The sequence below is a fragment of the Capra hircus genome, chromosome 2, assembly GCF_001704415.2.
Source record: "Capra hircus breed San Clemente chromosome 2, ASM170441v1, whole genome shotgun sequence".
NCBI lineage: Eukaryota > Metazoa > Chordata > Mammalia > Artiodactyla > Bovidae > Capra > Capra hircus.
This window is the reverse complement of record NC_030809.1, coordinates 118,570,547-118,588,795: the sequence shown is the minus strand read 5'-3', so window position 1 is coordinate 118,588,795 and position 18,249 is coordinate 118,570,547. Positions and strand designations below refer to the sequence as shown.

General features: G+C 39.0%; 1 protein-coding gene across 2 annotated transcripts in view; it reads left to right on the top strand.

Moving 5' to 3' along the window:
* SESTD1 (SEC14 and spectrin domain containing 1) overlaps window positions 1–18,249 on the top strand; it is a 139,860-nt gene that overhangs the window by 111,594 nt on the left and 10,017 nt on the right. For both annotated transcript variants that reach the window (XM_018065247.1, XM_018065252.1), the window contains exons 10-13: window positions 5,044–5,166; window positions 13,123–13,317; window positions 13,844–13,958; window positions 15,421–15,580. In XM_018065247.1, the coding sequence (XP_017920736.1) occupies window positions 5,044–5,166; window positions 13,123–13,317; window positions 13,844–13,958; window positions 15,421–15,580 (593 nt within the window). The remainder of the gene's footprint in view (window positions 1–5,043; window positions 5,167–13,122; window positions 13,318–13,843; window positions 13,959–15,420; window positions 15,581–18,249) is intronic.

Genomic DNA, 18,249 nt, shown 5'->3' with positions numbered 1-18,249 from the left:
TCAGTGCTTTCTCCAGGCCAAACTGCTTATCTGTCTCTCATGAAAGAGTGATACTTTGCATAGGCTGGTAGACACAAACAGGAACCTAGTCCCCTGCCCCTTCAAAACCAGCTCATACAAAAGACTGAAGCAGAGAAAGTGGAGATGTTGAGGAACATTGTATTCTAAAGAGCATCTACTGCCAGGGGTTTGCAGATGAATTTAGGACTCTGAAAGCATGAATTTAACAAAGAAAATCATGGCAGTGAGTTATTCCAGTGAGTCAAAAATAATACTCAAACCTCTTTTGTTTTTGAGTTTTTGCTCTCTGGTACTAAAACCTTGTAGAAAAGGTGGAAGCTATGAATATATTAATATTTAAGATACTAGGACAAAAAAGGGGATAGGCACCAAAAGATAAATCCCGAAAGAATGGCATTCACAACTTATTTATTCTGATATTTAGAAACACACCTGAACAGGTTTCTGTTTTGAACTTGGTGGAAGTATTTTAAAAGCAGTAGTCAGCTATGTAGAGTTCAAAACCAGAAACAGAAAGCCTGGCTGGGAGGTTACCACAGGGATATCAGTAAGGCCTGAAGCAGGCTTAGATGCAGTTTTATTTTGAAAGTCAAAACAACAGGATTCTAAGGGTATCAAGATACGCAGGATGTAAGAGAAAAAAAAGGAGCAAAAAAATGACTCAGGGATTTTGGCTTGAGAATATTGCTCCAAATTATAACTTTAAAATGTGTAATTTATAATAATGCTTTTAAAATATTCTTATTATGTAGGAAGTTTCAAAATTAAAAAGAAATAACAAGAGTAATCACAAGAATGTTGTTTTTATTTGGAGTTGTTTGACATCCAGAAATTAACAGTGCAAGTTCAGACAAATCAGAAGCATCCAGGCCCTTGGAAATGAAAAACAACTCATTTAAAAAAATAGATCAAAAGAAAAATAAACCATTCAGTAGAAAATGTAAGACCAAAATCATCAGCATGAGGTGAATCTTGAAAGATGAAAAAGAGGTCAGGAAGAGAAGGGGCTCAAAGATTTCAGGCAGCAGGACAGCCCATATTAAAGCAAGACTAGTGACAGAGCATTGGAGAAGGCAGTGGCACCCCACTCCAGTGCTCTTGCCTGGAAAATCCCAAGGACGGAGGAGCCTGGTGGGCTGCAGTCCATGGGATCGCAAAGAGTCGGACACGACTGAGTGACTTCACTTTCACTTTTCACTTTCATGCATTGGAGAAGGAAATGGCAACCCACTCCAGTGTTCTTGCCTGGAGAATCCCAGGGACGGCGGAGTCTGTGGGTTTGCACAGAGTCGGACACAACTGAAGTGACTTAGCAGCAGCAGCAGCAGTGAGAGAGCATGGCACCCTAGAGCACTGAATGTACAGGGTGGGCTCGGTTAAAGGAGGGAATGGTGACGCATAGGCAAGGGCCCACTCTCCATGGCATCGTATGACATCGTAAGACATGCCAGCTAGCCACATTGCATCCCGAATGCTACTCAGAACCACACTGGGAGAGAGATTTCAACAAAGATGAGTATTCAGTCCACGTGAAAAGATTTTTATTTAGTATGTTGTTCTGCTTTTCCCCTCTGGTTGTTAACAAACAGTAAATCTTACTCTTTTTTTTTTAAACCAATCTATGTTAGAAAAATATAAAATCAAAAAGTAAATCACATCTACTTTGCTTCCAGAAAACTTTCCCCTAATTTTAGTCAACTTAGTATCATACACCTAGGAACTTACCAACATTTTTATGCTCTTAACTAGTTTTTTTCTTAGTTACAATCTCTAACCCAGTTTTGTAATAAACATAAATGATTTCAAATTAAATGTAATCATTGCTACATTATTTTGCTTGACTATTTGCCCATCTCATCTCTTCCAATAAAGTTGAAGTAGACTGAGGGCAAGAACCCCATTGCAAGAGTTTTTTCGAAATGGCAAAAAATATTTTGGTTGTTAGATACTATTTCTCCCAGAGCTCCTGTGTAGATGTTTCTCAATAAATTGCACTAAGAATCTCAGAAAATAAAAATTATAAACAAATTAAAGCAATAGTATATATATGTTGTGAAGGTTTATTTTCAATTAAACTTTCATGACTTGAATGTTTCATACAGAAGTGTTTTAGAAAATAATTTTATAATATATATTAGCCATTAACATTATAAGATCATTGGACCCAGGATGTCATTGAAAACATTTTCTAAGAAAACAATAGAGGATTGGAGAAAAATTCTGTTGTATATCTGCTATATAATATTCATGTTTAAATTACTTAGATGCTCAACAGAGAACTGGAGCTGTGAAAACAGGTGTAATAGTTATTTGATGTAGGACATTACCTGCTTAGCTCTTACTGTTTGTTGGTTGATTGGATGGTTTGGTTGGACAAATGAGAGAGCAAGAGGGTGAGGCAGGCAAGGAGGTTGGCCTCCTTAAGAAAGAGGTTTAGAGACACTGAAAATTATAACAACTATAGCCACATGAAAGTGAAGAACCCAAGAGAGAAATTACTTGTATTCTATGAGAATCAACTACAGCACTTAAATCTGGAGTAACACATGAAAATGAAATGCATGTGAAAAATTAATGAAAGGAAATACACATGATTATTCGTCAGGTTGAGGTTGTCGTTACTGTTCAGTCGCTCAGTTGTGTCTGACTCTGTGCAATCCCATGGACTGCAGCACGCCAGGTTTCCCTGTCTTTCACTATATCCTGGAGTTTGTTTAAACTCATGTCCATTGAGTCGGTGATGCCATCCAACCATCTCATCCTCTTTTCCTGCCTTCAGTCTTTCCCAGTGTCAGGGGCTTTTCCAATGAATCAGCTCTTCACATCAGGTGGTCAGAGTATTGGAGCTTCAGCATCAGTCCTTCCAATGAATATTCAGGACTGAGTTCCTTTAGGATTGACTGGTTTGATCTCCATGCTGTCCAGGGGACTCTCAAGAGTCTTCTCTAGGACCACAGTTCAGAAGCGTCACTTCTTCGGCACTCAGCCTTCTTTATGGTCCAACTCTCACATATGCATCTGACTACTGGAAAAAGCATAGCTTTAACTGCATGGACCTATTGGGCAAAATGATGTCTCTGCCTTTTAATACCCTGTCTAGATTTGCCGCAGCTTTTCTTGCAAGGAGCAAGTGTCTTTTAATTTCATGGCTTCAGTCACCATCCTCAGTGATTTTGGAGTCCCAAGAAAATAAAATCTGTCACTGTTTTCCATTTTTCTCTATCTCTTTCCCATGAAGTGATGGGACCGGATGCCATGATCTTTGTTTGGTGAATGTTGAGTTGTAAGCCAGCTTTTTCACTCTCCTCTTTCACCTTCATCAAGGGTCGCTTTAGTTCCTCTTCATGTTCTGCCGCAAGGGTGGTGTCATCTGCATATCTGAGGTTACTGGTCTTGATTTCAACTTGAGCTTCATCTAGCTTGGCATTTCACATGATGTACTCTGCATATAAGTTAAATAAGTAGGGTGACAATATACAGCCTTGACGTTACTCCTTTCCCAATTTTGAACCAGTCCGTTGTTCCATGTCTGGTCTGACTGTTGCTTCTTGACCTGCATACAGGTTTCTCAGGAGGCAGGTATGATGCAGTGCTTTTATATAATTATTAAAACTACATAAATTCTTAGATTTTAAAATAAATACATATTAACCTGGTAGTAGCTATGGAATGCACTATAGGTCTGTGCTAAGATAAGCCTGTCTCACTGAGTCTCTAGTATTACTTTGCTGTGTGTGTGTGTATGTGCGTGCGTGTGTGCGTGCCTGCTTAGCTCTTAAGCATGTTTGACTCTTTGCAGAGATATCCGTATTCATTTCTGCGGAGCTATGCTAAGTTAAGATTTAGGACATAACCATATATCTTGTTGAATTTCTGTTTTGAATTTAGCTTACTAAGTAATAATTTAGCTTGGTAGAGCTGGGTACTATTTTTTTCTGTTAGAATTACTTCACTGTGTCTGTGTAGTTTTAGAGTATATATGTTTGTGGGTAGAGTAAGCAAAACCCAGTTTTCTTCTGCATGCAAATTTGATCATCTTCTTCTGCATGAGATTTTGATCTTAACTGTCTACCTCTATTCTCTTGAAAACTTGATGAAAATTACAATGTCAGCTGTGTTATTATGTCAGCAACATCGCTTGTAATAAAAATTATTCTGGATCTGGATTGGAAGATCTGTTAATAGCTTGATGGAAGGCATAACTTTGCACATCTTTGATCTCAGTGACTTTTATAATGGGCATGACACTTGTGTGGTGTGAGGTTTTAATAGAGTGTCTCCCATATCTATCCCATATGGAGCTCGTCTCCTGAACTGATGGACTGTTTCAAGGACTTAGCAAAAGAGAAACACCCAACGCTGCTCTTTTGGCAAACTGTGGTCCCCTCCCTACATCTTTCTGAGTAGACTTGGTGCCCATGGGACTTTAGATGGTCTTTCAGACCCCTAGAGTGTATTGCAGTAGTATAATTCTACTGTTTTTAATTTTCAAAGTGAGAAAAATATTTTACTTTTTATCAGTTCATTCTGTTTTTTTAGTACTTTGGAAAGAACTAGATGATGAGTCAAGAAGACATGTGACTCTTAGTTACTAAATAATGAGTTCTAGTACCTTGAACAAGTCACTTAATCTTAAAATTTCACAAATGTCATTATTGATGGCCCTTCCAATTTTAAATCCTGTAGTTCTCTGATTTTCTTACCATCATAAGTTAGTTTTTAATCCTATCTTATGGGAGCATCCCAGATTTTTTTAACCTGGCAGATAATCAGGTAGCTGAAAGCCTAAGATGCTCTAGTGTATATTTTATCAAATTTAAGTTTGGGAAAGTTGTCCCATTATAGCTTTACAGTTCCAAAAGAAACATTTACTATATGCAATAAAATACAATTTTCAATAAAACAATGTAAAGAATTTGAATTAAAATTACTTGAGAAACTTTGGGAGGGATAAACCAGTTAGAATGAAAGCTTGAAAAGTTTTTGATCATTTTAAAATTTCATCTCAACTTCCATTCATAGGTTGTGAATTGGCTTGAAGGGCCTGGATCAGAGCAGCTGAGAGCCCAGTGGGGAATTGGAGACTCCATCCGGGCTTCCCAAGCCCTACAGCAGAAGCATGAAGAGATCGAGAGCCAGCACAGTGTGAGATGCTCTTTCCTCTGCAAGTTGCAGCGTTGTCGTCAATGATGATTTATAGCCTGTGTGGTCCTGAGTGACAGGTTGCTATATGCTTTGGTTTGTGGTCATAAAGTACAGTATGGTTATCAAGTACATTGATAGCACTTGACCACTCTATTCCTATTCATTAGATGTTTGGTTTTGGTTTTCAGTTTAGAAACACAGTTCATGTGAAATTGTAAAAACTATAGTAACAGAAGAAAGAGTGATAGAACATAAATAAAACCTTTATCTGTAGTCTTGAATTTTAAAAGTATTATCTCAGGAATAGGAGCTGTAAGTTAAATACAAATCATTGAACATTTTTTCTTCAGCATAAAAGGAAAAAAATCATGTTGGAACCTATGAAATGCATAAAATAGTTCCATTCAGTTCAGTTGCACAGTCGTGTCCAACTGTTTGCAACCCCATGAACCGCAGCACACTGGGCCTCCCTGTCCATCACCAACTCCTGGAGTTGAGTCAGTGATGCCATCCAACCATCTCATCCTCTGTCATCCCCTTCTCCTCCTGTCCTCAATCTTTCCCAGCATCAGGGTCTTTGCAAATGAGTCAACTCTTTGCATCAGGTAGCCAAAGTATTGGAGTTTCAGCTTCAACATCAGTCCTCCATTGAACACCCAGGACTGATCTCCTTTAGGATGGACTGGTTGGATCTCCTTGCAGTCCAAGGGACTCTCAAGAGTCTTCTCCAACACCACAGTTCAAAAGCATCAATTCTTTGGTGCTCAGATTTCTTTACAGTCCACAACTCACATCCATACATGACTACTGGAAAAACCATAGCCTTGACTAGACGGACCTTTGTTGGCAAAGTCTCTGCTTTTGAATATGCTATCTAGGTTGGTCATAACTTTCCTTCCAAGGAGTAAGCGTCTTTTAATTTCATGGCTGCAGTCACCGTCTGCAGTGATGTTGGAGCCCCCAAAAATAAAGTCAGCCAAGTTTCCACCACTTCCCCATCTATATGCCATGAAGTGATGGGACCAGATGTCAGGATCTTTGTTTTCTGAATGTTGAGCTTTAGGCCAACTTTTTCCCTCTTGTCTTTCGCTTTCACTTCAGTTCTTCTTCACTTTCTGCCGTAAGGGTGGTTTCATCTGCAAATATTTAGATTTTTCAATTATAGAATTTCATTTTTACATCGCTTTCATGTGCTAATTAGGAACATTGCAAAGACAATATATATACTGTGGGCCCTTCCGTATTCACAGGTTCCACATGCTTCTGAGGAGTCAACCAACCAGAGATTGAAAATACTAAGGAAAAAAAATCCTTAGATAAAGAGCAAAACTTGAATTGCAGTGTTTTAACCAATAGGTGGCACTGCATTGTCACCTTGAGAACAGGTTGGTTGATGCAAGATGCACACATTAGCTTATGACGTTTAAGACGTTCTAATATTAAAAATTTTCTTTTCTCTTGGTAAATAAAAGTCAGCACATTAAAGCTTATATTGGAATTGTTCAGGTCTTCTGAAACTGACAGATTTCTAGTATATTGATTGCTTAATATGGGTAAAAATTGGAGAAACTTTTAATACGCCAGTTTGGGTTCAAGCAATCTGTTAAATACTAAATTTTAGATTCTTTATAAAAACATAATTCAGAAATAAACTAAAACAATCCCAAATCAATAAGAATTTTCAGTACTAATATATGGAAAATCAAAATCCTGCTAATATGTAGTTCAATCTTATTAGTAGTAAATATTAAATAACTACTAATATTAGTAGTAAAATCCTACTAATATGACAGAAAGTGGTCCAGTGGAGAAGGGAATGGCAAACCACTTCAGTATTTTTACCTTGAGAACCCCATGAACAGTATGAAAAGGCAAAAAGTTAGGACACTGAAAGATGAACTCCCCAGGTCAGTAGGTGCCCAGTATTGCTACGGGTGATCAGCGGAGACATAACTCCAGAAAGAATGAAGGGATGAAGCCAAAGAAAAAACAATACCCAGCTGTGAATGTGACTGGTGATAGAAGCAAGATCCAGTGCTGTAAAGAGCAATATCCATAGGAACCTGGAATGTTAGGTCCATGAATCAAGGCAAATTGAAAGTGGTCAAACAGGAGATGGCAAGAGTGAACATCGACATTCTAGGATCAGCGACTAAAATGGACTGGAATGGCTGAGTTACACTCAGATGACCATTATATCTACTACTATGGGCAGGAATCCCTTAGAAGACATGGAGTAGCCATCATGGTCAACAAAAGAGTCCAAAATGCAGTACTTAGATGCAATCTCAAAAATAACAGAATGATCTCTGTTCGTCTCCAAGGCAAACCATTCAATATCACAGTAATCCAAGTCTATGCCCCAACCAGTAACACTGAAGAAGCTGAAGTTGAACGGTTTTATGAAGACCTACAAGACCTTTAGAACTAACACCCAAAAAAGATGTCCTTTTCATTATAGGGGACTGGAATGCAAAAGTACGAAGTCAAGAAACACCTGGAGTAACAGGCAAATTTGGCCTTGGAATACAGAATGAAGGAGGGCAAAGGCTAATAGAGTTTTGCGAAGAGAACGCACTGGTCATAGCAAACACCCTCTTCCAACAACACAAGAGAAGACTCTACACATGGACATCACCAGATGGTCAACACTGAAATCAGATTGATTATATTCTTTGCTGCCAAAGATGGAGGCGCTCTATACAATCAGCAAAAGCAAGACTGGGAGCTGACTGTGGCTCAGATCATGAACTCCTTATTGCCAAATGCAGACTTAAATTGAAGAAAGTAGGGAAAACCACTAAACCATTCAGGTATGACCTAAATCAAATTCCTATGGTTATACAGTAAAAGTGAGAAATAGATTTAAGGAACTAGATCTGATAGACAGAGTGCCTGATAAACTATGGACGGAGGTTTGTGACATTGTACAGGAGACCGGGATCAAGACCATCCCCATGGAAAAGAAATGCAAAAAAGCAAAATGGCTGTCTGGGAGGCCTTACAAATAGCTGTGAAAAGAAGAGAAGTAAAAAGCAAAGGAAAAAAGGAAAGATAGAAGCGTCTGAATGCAGAGTTCCAAAGAATAGCAAGAAGAGATAAGAAAGCCTTCCTCAACGATCAATGCAAAGAAATAGAGGAAGAGAACAGAATGGGAAAGACTAGAGATCTCTTCAAGAAAATTAGAGATACTAAGGGAACATTTCATGCAAAGATGGGCTTGATAAAGGACAGAAATGGTCTGGACCTAACAGAAGCAGAAGATATTAAGAAGAGGTGGCAACAATACACAGAAGAATTGTACAAAAAAGATCTTCACGACCAAGATAATCACGATGGTGTGATCACTCACCTAAGCCAGACATCTGGAATGTGAAGTCAGGTGGGCCTTAGAAAGCATCACTATGAACAAAGCTAGTGGAGGTGATTGGAATTCCAGTTGAGCTCTTTCAAATCCTGAAAGATGATGCTGTGAAAGTGCTGCACTCAATATGCCAGCAAATTTGGAAAAGTCAGCAGTGGCCACAGGACTGGAAAAGGTCAGTTTTCATTCCAATCTCAAAGAAAGGCAAGGCCAAAGAATTCTCAAACTACCGCACAATTGCACTCATCTCACACGCTAGCAAAGTAATGCTCAAAATTCTCCAAATCAGGCTTCAACAGTCTGTGAACTGGAACTTCCAGATGTTCAAGCTAGTTTTGGAAAGGCAGAGGAACCAGAGATCAAGTTGCCAACATCCGCTGGATCATGGGAAAAGCAAGAGAGTTCCAGAAAAACATCTTCTGCTTTATTGACTATGCCAAAGCCTTTGACTGTGTGGATCACAAGAAACTATGGAAAATTCTGAAAGAGATGAGAATACCGGATCACCTGACCTTCCTCTTGAGAAACCTGCAGGTCAGAAAGCAGCAGTTAGAACTGGACATGGAGCAACAGACTGGTTCCAAATAGGAAAAGGAGTATGTCAAGGCTATATATTGTCACCCTGCTTGTTTAACTTCTGTGCAGAGTACATCATGAGAAATGCTGGACTGGAAGAAACACAAGCTGGAATCAAGATTGACGGGAGAACTATCAGTAACCTCAAATATGCAGATGACACCACCCTTATGGCAGAAAGTGAAGAGAAACTCAAAAGCCTCTTGATGAAAGTGAAAGAGGAGAGTGAAAAAGTTGGCTTAAAGCTCAGCATTCAGAAAACTAAGATCATGTTATCTGGTCCCATCACTTCATGGGAAATAGATGGGGAAACAGTGGAAACAGTGTCAGACTTTATTTTTTAGGGCTTCAGAATCACTGCAGATGGTGATTGCAGCCATGAAATTAAAAGACTCTTACTCCTTCGAAGGAAAGTTATGACCAACCTAGATAGTATATTCAAAAGCAAAGACATTACTTTGCTGACAGGGTCCATCTAGTCAAGGCTATGGTTTTTCCTGTGGTCATGTATGGATGTGAGAGTTGGACTGTGATGAAAGCTGAGCACTGAAGAATTGATGCTTTTGAACTGTGTTATTGGAGAAGACTCTTGAGAGTTCTTTGGACTGCAAGGAGATCCAACCAGTCCATTTTAAAGGAGATCACTCCTGCATGTTCATTGGAAGGAATGATGCTAAAGCTGATACTCCGATACTTTGGCCATGTCATGCAAAGAGTTGACTCATTGAAAAAGACTCTGATGGTGGGAGGGATTGGGGGCAGGAGGAGAAGGGGACAACAGAGGATGAGATGGCTGGATGGCATCACCGACTCAATGGACATGAGTTTGGGTGAACTCCGGGAGTTGGTGATGGATGACAGTGAGGCCTTGGTGGTGCAACATAGTGTTGCAAAGAGTCGGACATGACTGAGCGACTGAACTGAATATGTAGTTCTTTATCAAGGACTGTCAATAACAGGTTTTCTTGATTTTTTGAATACTAGGTAAGCACAACTGAAAAATATTGAAGTGTAGGAAATGAGTGTATGATAATAATGATTTAAAATAATTTTAAAGTATTTCATTCCAATCTTAAACCTAATTTTAGCTTTTCATCCTGATGATTACCTCTCTTCTAGTATTTGAACCCCCAAGATCGATTCTTACCTACTGTCTTATTCCAAATCCCATATCTTGGTGGTGGTTTGTTTTTGTTTCATGTATATATTTGTTTGGGGGTGGAAGGGCTATGAAATAATCATTTTCTATGCAGTTAAATGTTTTTGAGAGATAGACCAGAGAATGACCATAACTGAACTGAATGTAGCCTGTTCATCTAAGGTTGCAGGAATTTTATGTTCCCTTATTTCCTAGGAAGGAGCATTTTGAATAAAGTATATGTGTGATAAATATTTACATATGTTTATGTGTGTGTATATATTTATTTATATTTGTGTTTATATATATGGATATATATAGTTATTTCTCTGTATCCACGGGTGCCACATTCTCAGATATGGAGAGCCAAGAATGAGGCTTGAGCATCCATAGATTTTGGAACCCCTGCACTAGTCCCCCACAGATACAAGCGACAGCCATATGGAGCAGGTTTTCTCGACCTTGGCATTATTGATTTATTTATTGATAAATCTTTGTTGCTTTGCCTTCCCTACAAAATAATGAAGGAACTATGTCTGAACCACTCCACTGCAGTCTACAGACTGTGTTGCTTGTGCAAGGCTTCGCTTTTGCAATGATCTTCTCTGTTAGCAGCTGGAGTATTTCTGTCAGTGTACAAATACTGTATTTTACATTGAAAACAAAATATATGCTCAAGATATGTGCATTTTAATATAAATTAATATAATAAATAATATATAAATTAATATAAATTAACATTTTAAAAAATCTTCCCTTTGGCCATACTTTATCTTCTCAATTCCCATTCTTTTTTTAACTAACTCTGATCAGGATTTACGTCCTTCCCACTCTCTCAGAATTTCAGTCCTTATCCTATTGGACCTCTCAGTAAATTTTAGTAAAGGTGACCACTTCTCCCTCCTTTTCTACTTCTTTCCTGAAACACACAGCTCCTTTTTGGCCTCTTCTGCTCAATCTCTTTCCTCTCATTGCCCTCTGAATTTAGGAGTGACCCAGGGTTCAGCTTTCCAAAGGCTCTTTTCTTCTGAACTAATACTCTTTGTGTTTGGATAATTTCATCTAGTCCCATGGCTTTAAATAACATCTGTTGGCTAATACTTTGCAAATTAGTATCTTCAGCCTTGACCTATACCCAAGTGCAAACAGTTTCATATCTTTCAACTTTACCAAATTTGGTGATGAGCTCTAGTGGTTTTCTGGTGGTGTCTTTAGGATATTTTTTGTAGAGTATCATGTCATCTGCAAAATGTGACACTTTTACTACTTCTTTTCCAATCTGGATTCTTTTTTTTTTTTTTTTTCTTCTCTGATTGCTATGGCTAGGACTTCCAAAACTTTGCTGAATAAGAGCAGTGAGAATGAGCATCCTTGTCTTGTTCTTGATCTTAGAGGAAGTGCTTTCAGCTTTTCGCCATTGAATATGATGTTAGCTCTGGGTTTTTCCTTTGTGGTCTTTATTATGTTGAGGTTTGTCCCCTGTATGCCTAGTTCCTAGAGAGTTATTTTTTTTTTTAATCATAAATGGATATTGAACTTTGGTCAGAAGAATTTTATGCATTAATTGAGGTGATCATACAGTTTTTATTTTTTAATTTGTTGATGTGATGAATCGTGCTGATTGATTTGTGGATACTGAAAAATCCTTGCACCCCTGGGATAAATGCCACTTGATAACAGTGTACGATCTGCTTAAAGTATTGGATTTGGCTTGCTAGTAATTTGTTGAGGGTTTTTTTTTTTGGCTTGTTTCAAAAGTAGGTCTTTAAAAATATTTTTATTGTACTTGATTTACAATGTGTTAGTTTCTGCTGTACAACAAATTGAATCAGTTATACATATACATATATCTACTCTTTTTAAGTTTATTTTCCCATGCAGACCATTATAGAGTTTAGTAGAGTTTCTGGAAACTTTCTCATGAATGGATGCTGAATTTTATCCAAAGGTTTTCTTGCATGTGGCCTTCATTTCTGACAGGTGAATCTGATAGAGGAAGCAGAGTATGGCATGAGCATAGGCTGTGCCCTGGGAGTGGTTATAGCCCCTGACACAGTGCAGAAGTGAGGACAGGAGGCTCTTGAGTGCTAGACTCATGAGCTGAGAACATGCTGAGGTCAGTGGATGGGTGAGCCGCATGGGGCTGCAGGAGCCGGCATACTAAAGGGTGTGAATGGGAGAGTCAGTAACTGGTGGTCAGAGAGGGGGCTGTACATAGTACATGATATTAATAACAGATTTTGTGTTTGCTGGAGTAGGTAGCTGAGGTGTAGCTGAGGGCAGGATAGGTGGAAGTGAGGGAGGGCGTCAGGGAACTAAGAGTGCAGTGTTGGTCGGATGTTTGCACGGTGAAAGTCAGGAAGAAGGCTGACGCTGACAGGAAGGCTGAGAAGTCTGCCGACTGAGATGAGGGCGCGCAGCAGGAAAGGTTGGCAGAATGGAGTCCGACAACATGCACTTCGCAGGAGGTGTGGTTTTTGAGAGGATGGAAGAAACGGTTTGGAAATAGGAGTGAGCAGTGAGGCAGCCATCTCCCTCACCTCCAGGCTTGTGGTCGGCCACCTGCGGACACAGCAGCAGCAGTCAGCAGTCAGCAGGGCTCACTGCTCTCCCTGAGCATGATGGGTTTCACAGAGAACAGGAGAGAGAGGGAAGCATTGAGAGGCCAGCCATGAGGAGACAGATTTTGCTGTTGGCAGGAGTTATTCCAGGGATCTCAGTGAAAGCATTTGAATGCTGGGACTTTTTGTCCTCGAATTATTTTGATTTAAAAAAACTCATACATGTTACTTAGTATATCTGGAGATACTGGAAAATGTAGTGTATTCTTCAGGAGCTGATTTGATCCTTAATTTACTTTGCAACGTCTCTATTACAGGAATGGTTTGCAGTTTACGTGGAACTTAATCAGCAAATTGCAGCACTCTTAAATGCTGGGGACGAGGAAGATCTTGTGGAACTGAAGTCGCTCCAGCAACAACTTAGTGATGTTTGTTATCGACAGGCCAGTCAGCTGGAATTTAGGCAGAATCTGCTACAAGCAGCTCTTGAATTTCATGGTGTTGCCCAAGATGTAAGTGACTACTCTGATTGCTTTTCTTTGCTTCAGATTATCTGAGTACTTATCTGCACATCATTTTTTCAGGTTTGCATGTCTCTTAATTATTTTTCTGGAACAGTAAAATTTACTGGTGGGGGAAACAAGATAGACTTTTGATTTTTTTTTTATTTTATTTTATGTTACATTATTCTGCATGCAACTAAACTTTTTTTTTTGTCTAAATAGAGTGTCCCAATGTAATTGATAGATTTCATTTGGATAGTTTTTTGATGTTCATGTGTTATAACATAGATTGAAATGAAAGTTTCAACACTTCTCTGCATTCTGCTGACCTGGACTTACTGTCTTCCTGGTGCATGCATCTGTGTGTTCTGTCTTTCAGATAACGTGAATTCTAATTATGTGTCCTTGTCTTTTAACAGCAGAGTTTTTTCAAGTATAATCGTGGTAACTTCATTAGCTATAAACCTCATTAATCATTAAACACTGTAGATGCTGATTATATCAGGGTTATCTCTTTGGTGTCCCTCTGCTTTAGTTGTCTCAGCAGTTGGATGGCTTATTAGGGATGTTGTGCGTAGATGTAGCACCAGCTGATGGAGCATCGATTCAGCAAACTTTAAAACTGCTTGAAGAGAAGCTGAAAAGTGTTGGTAAGCAGATTTTAAAAATGCTGAAACATAAGGGTTCTTTTTTAAAAATATCATTACCATGGTTAGACAAGTCAACTTATACTGATCTAATTATAATCATTTACAGGGAACACAGGAAAAATTAGTATAAAAGATTTTAATCCCCTTAAAGGGTGTAATTTATGCCACAGTTACTACCTTTCGTTGGTGGTCCGTCACCTTCCGGCATAAGGCCTTCGGCCTCTCTGGTTTGCCCAGCTGAATCTACAAGCGCTGTGTCTTGCATACCCTAGCAACGGTTACCTGTAGTGCATGCATGGCTGTATTTAGCTGTGGAGTGTTCTGTGGTAAACCCTGTATGCCCCACACTGTGTTTTATGCAATGATCTTTGTTGTTGCTATATCCTAACCTTGTGAAAAGAATAGTCGGTTTGGTTCTGTGCATTTGTCTCTCCAAACAGGGAATATTGCCAAGGTTACATATTCTCCAAGGAGAGGATGGTTCAGTTTTATTAAGCTAGTACCCTTACTTGACACCATAGCCCAGACTTTTACTACAGGTGGAAAATATAGAGAGGTTTCCCAGGTCATGACTGGGAGAAGTGAATAGTGGCTGTGAAGATGGGGGGTGGAGGGTGTGTGTACCGAGTGGGACATTGGGCGAAGGGAAATGGAGTAGAGGAAGCAGAAACTTAAGGCAGCGATTTAGTGGAAAATGGTGGCATGTGGTAGAACCAATTTAATTAATTTTGAAAAGGACTTGAGGGAATGGGTTTGAAAAATCATGCTTGTATTGCCATTTAACTTGCTTATAGTCTTTGTTATTTTAATGGATGATATAATTACATGTTTAGTATCTAATTTGCCAAATGAAATTTATTTCAAAAATGTCACAAGTTTTCTTGAGCAGTGTTTTTCCTTTAAAAATGGTAAAGGAATTCCAATATACATACCTCATTTAAAGTCTTATAAATACATCCTAAGTGTTGCTTCTTGTTGAGTATAAGCTGACAGCACCTATATTCAAAATGTTCAGTGTCCTTTTCAGTGAGAACACAGTGCTTGACTGTTTCAATGTCTTGTGGCTCTGATATATTTTTTGAACAAAGCATTTGCCTTCTCTTATGTTCTCCTAAAAACTGAACTATGTAAAAACAGAAAGGAAAGAATTGAAAATCTTACTCATCAAGACAGGAATTCTCACCCTTTCTACTTGCAATTTTGAAAAGTAATTAGTTATCTACGGAAGTTCACCTTTTAGAAATTCTCTTTAGAGAGAATTTGAATGAGAGGGAGCTCCCATTTGAGCCACGTTTAAATGGGTTTTATTGATTGAAATATCCAAAGGGCTCCAGACCAAAGTAGTTTAATGTACAAAGCTGTTATCCTAGCAATTCAAGTACAGTATCTGCTGAGAGGATTTAATTAAGGGAGGGAAAGCTTCTCTTGTTTAAGAGATTAAATCTGGTAACTTTTGTTTTAGATGTAGGATTGCAAGGTTTGCGTGAAAAAGGTCAAGGTCTTCTGGACCAGATCTCCAATCAGGCATCCTGGGCCTATGGAAAGGATGTAACCATTGAGAATAAGGAAAATGTGGACCACATACAAGGAGTGATGGAAGACATGCAGCTTAGAAAACAAAGGCAAAGTTTGACTGTTCATGTTAATTTTTGCTGAGACAACATAATATTTATTAAAATGAAAATTGATTTATTTTCCATACGAAGTAGAAATTCTTACCTTTTACATAGTAGGCATGTAGTAAGTTTTTGGTAAATGTAATGGTTATTGTGTATAATTGTACTAACAAATAATGACCATTCATGTGATGCGTACCTTTCGCCTTTTTACTCAGTGATAAAAATTTCATTTCCATTCAAGCGCATCACATTCTTTATCCCCAGTATAGCCTGTGACTTGTCTGTATTTTAAGACTCTGGAGAATCTGGCGTTTCCATTTGCATTTAGTTTAGAGTTGCTATTAAATTTATCATACGTTGATCTGTTTCTTCATCTAAACCTCACACAAATTGTCGCTCATCCATTTTTCTCATATTTGCTGTAGAAGGATTAGACAGTAAATTCTGGGTAAGGTAATGTTTAGCTTCATTTGTTATATGGTAGAACTAGAAATGTAAAGGGTTCTTTGAAAACTTGCAATAGCAGTTGCAGAATATTCCAAAATAAAGGATTAAATTAATATATGCTAGTACATACAGGCTACCATGGTTGGATGAAATTTTTGTACACTTAGAAATTTCAAGGGCATCAACAAAACCTCACAGAAACTTCCCTCTGCATCACAGACAAAACAGTCATTAGATAGAAATTCCTTCTATCCTCATAGCTGTAAACTTTATCCATTTCATTATTTTCATCAGAAGGATGAAAAAGCTCTGCTCTTATCAAAACTGTGTATTCCCATGTCTCCTCACTAAGTCAGTTCCCGCTCTTTAATCCCTGCCTTTCATTCAAATGCTTTGTTATTGTTCAGTCCCCAGTCGTGTCCAGCTCTGCGATCCCGTGGACTACAGCACGCCAGGCTTCCCTGTCCTTCACCATCTCCCAGAGCTTGCTCAAACTCATGCCCATTGAACTGGTGATGCCGTCCAGCCATCTCTACCTCTGTCATCCCCTTCTCCTTGTATCTTTCCCAGCATCAGGGCCTTTTCCAGTGAGTTGGCTCTTAGAGTCAGTCAGGTGGCCAAAGTATTGGAGTTTCAGCTTCAACATCAGTCATTCCTATGAACATTCATGGTTGATTTCCTTTTAAGATTGACTGGTTTGATCTTCTTGCTTTGTCCAAGGGACTCTGAAGAGTCTCCTCCAACAGCATCACTTGTTCGGCGCTCAGCTTTCTTTATGGTCCAACTCTCGCATTCATACATGACTACTGGAAACACCATAGCTTTGACTAGACCGACCTTTGTGGGCAAAGTCATGTCTCTGCTTTTTAATATAATGTCTAGGTTTGTCATAGCTTTTCTTCTGAGGAGCAACTGTCTTTTAATTTCATGGCTACAGTCACCGTCTGGAGTGATTTTGGAGCCCAAGAAAATAAAGTCTGTCACTGTTTCCACTGTTTCCCCATCTTTTTGCCATGAAGTGATGGGACCAGATGCCATGACCTTCATTTTTTGAATGTTGAGTTTTAAGCCAGCTTTTTCACTCTCCTTTTTTACCTTCATCATGGGGCTCTTTAGTTTCTTTTTGCTTTCTGCCACAAGAGTGGTGCCATCTGTGTATTTGAGGTTATAAATATTTATCCCGGCAGTCTTGATTCCAGCTTATGCTTCATCCAGCCTGATATTTTGCATGATGTACTCTGTATATAAGTTAAATAATCAGGGTGACAGTATGCAGCCTTGATGCACTCCTTTTCCAATTTTAAACCAGTCTGTTGTTCTGTGTCTGGTTCTAACTGTTGCTTCTTGGCCTGCATACAGGTTTCTCAGGAGACAGGTAAGGTAGTCTGGTATTCACTTTAAGAATTTTCCACAGTTTGTTGTGATGTGCACAGTAAAGGATTTAGCATAGTCAATGAAGCAGAAGTAGCGTTTTTTTGGTTGCTTTTTCTATGATCCAGTGGGTGTTGGCAGTTTGATATCTGGTTCCTCTGCCTTTTCTAAATCCAGCTTGTACATCTGAAAGTTCTTGGTTCATGTACTGTTGAAGCTTTGCTTGGAGGGTTTTGAGCATGACCTTGCTTGCATGTGAAATGAGTGCAGTTGTGTGGTGGTTTGGACATTCTTTGGCATTGCCCTTCTTTGGGATTTGAATGAAAACTGATTGCGTCCAATCCTGTGGCCACTGCTGAGTTTTCCAAATTTGCTGGCATATTGAGTGCAGCACTTTCATAGCATCATCTTTTAGGAATTGGACTAGTTCAGCTGGAATTCCATCACTTCTGCTAGCTTTGTTCATAGTGATGCTTGCTAAGGCCCGTTTGACTTCGCACTCCAGGATGTATGGCTCTAGATGAGTGATCACACCATTGTGTTTGTCTGGGTCATAAAGATCTTTTTTGTATCGTTCTTTTGTGTATTCTTGCCACCTCTTCTTAATACCTCTGCTTGTGTTAGGTCCATATCATTTCTGTCCTTTCTGGTGCTCATCTTTGCATGAAATTACCACCTCCTCTTCAAACCGTTCTTTCTCTCCCTTGAGCTCTCCTCCTTGACAGCTGTCATTGAAGATCTAATCTGCGTTCATACTTCCTCACTGTCTCAAGTTTACTTTTCAGCCCTTCTTTGTCTGACCTCTCCCCTCACCACTTCACTGAACTTGCTCTTACTGATGTCATCAGTGACCG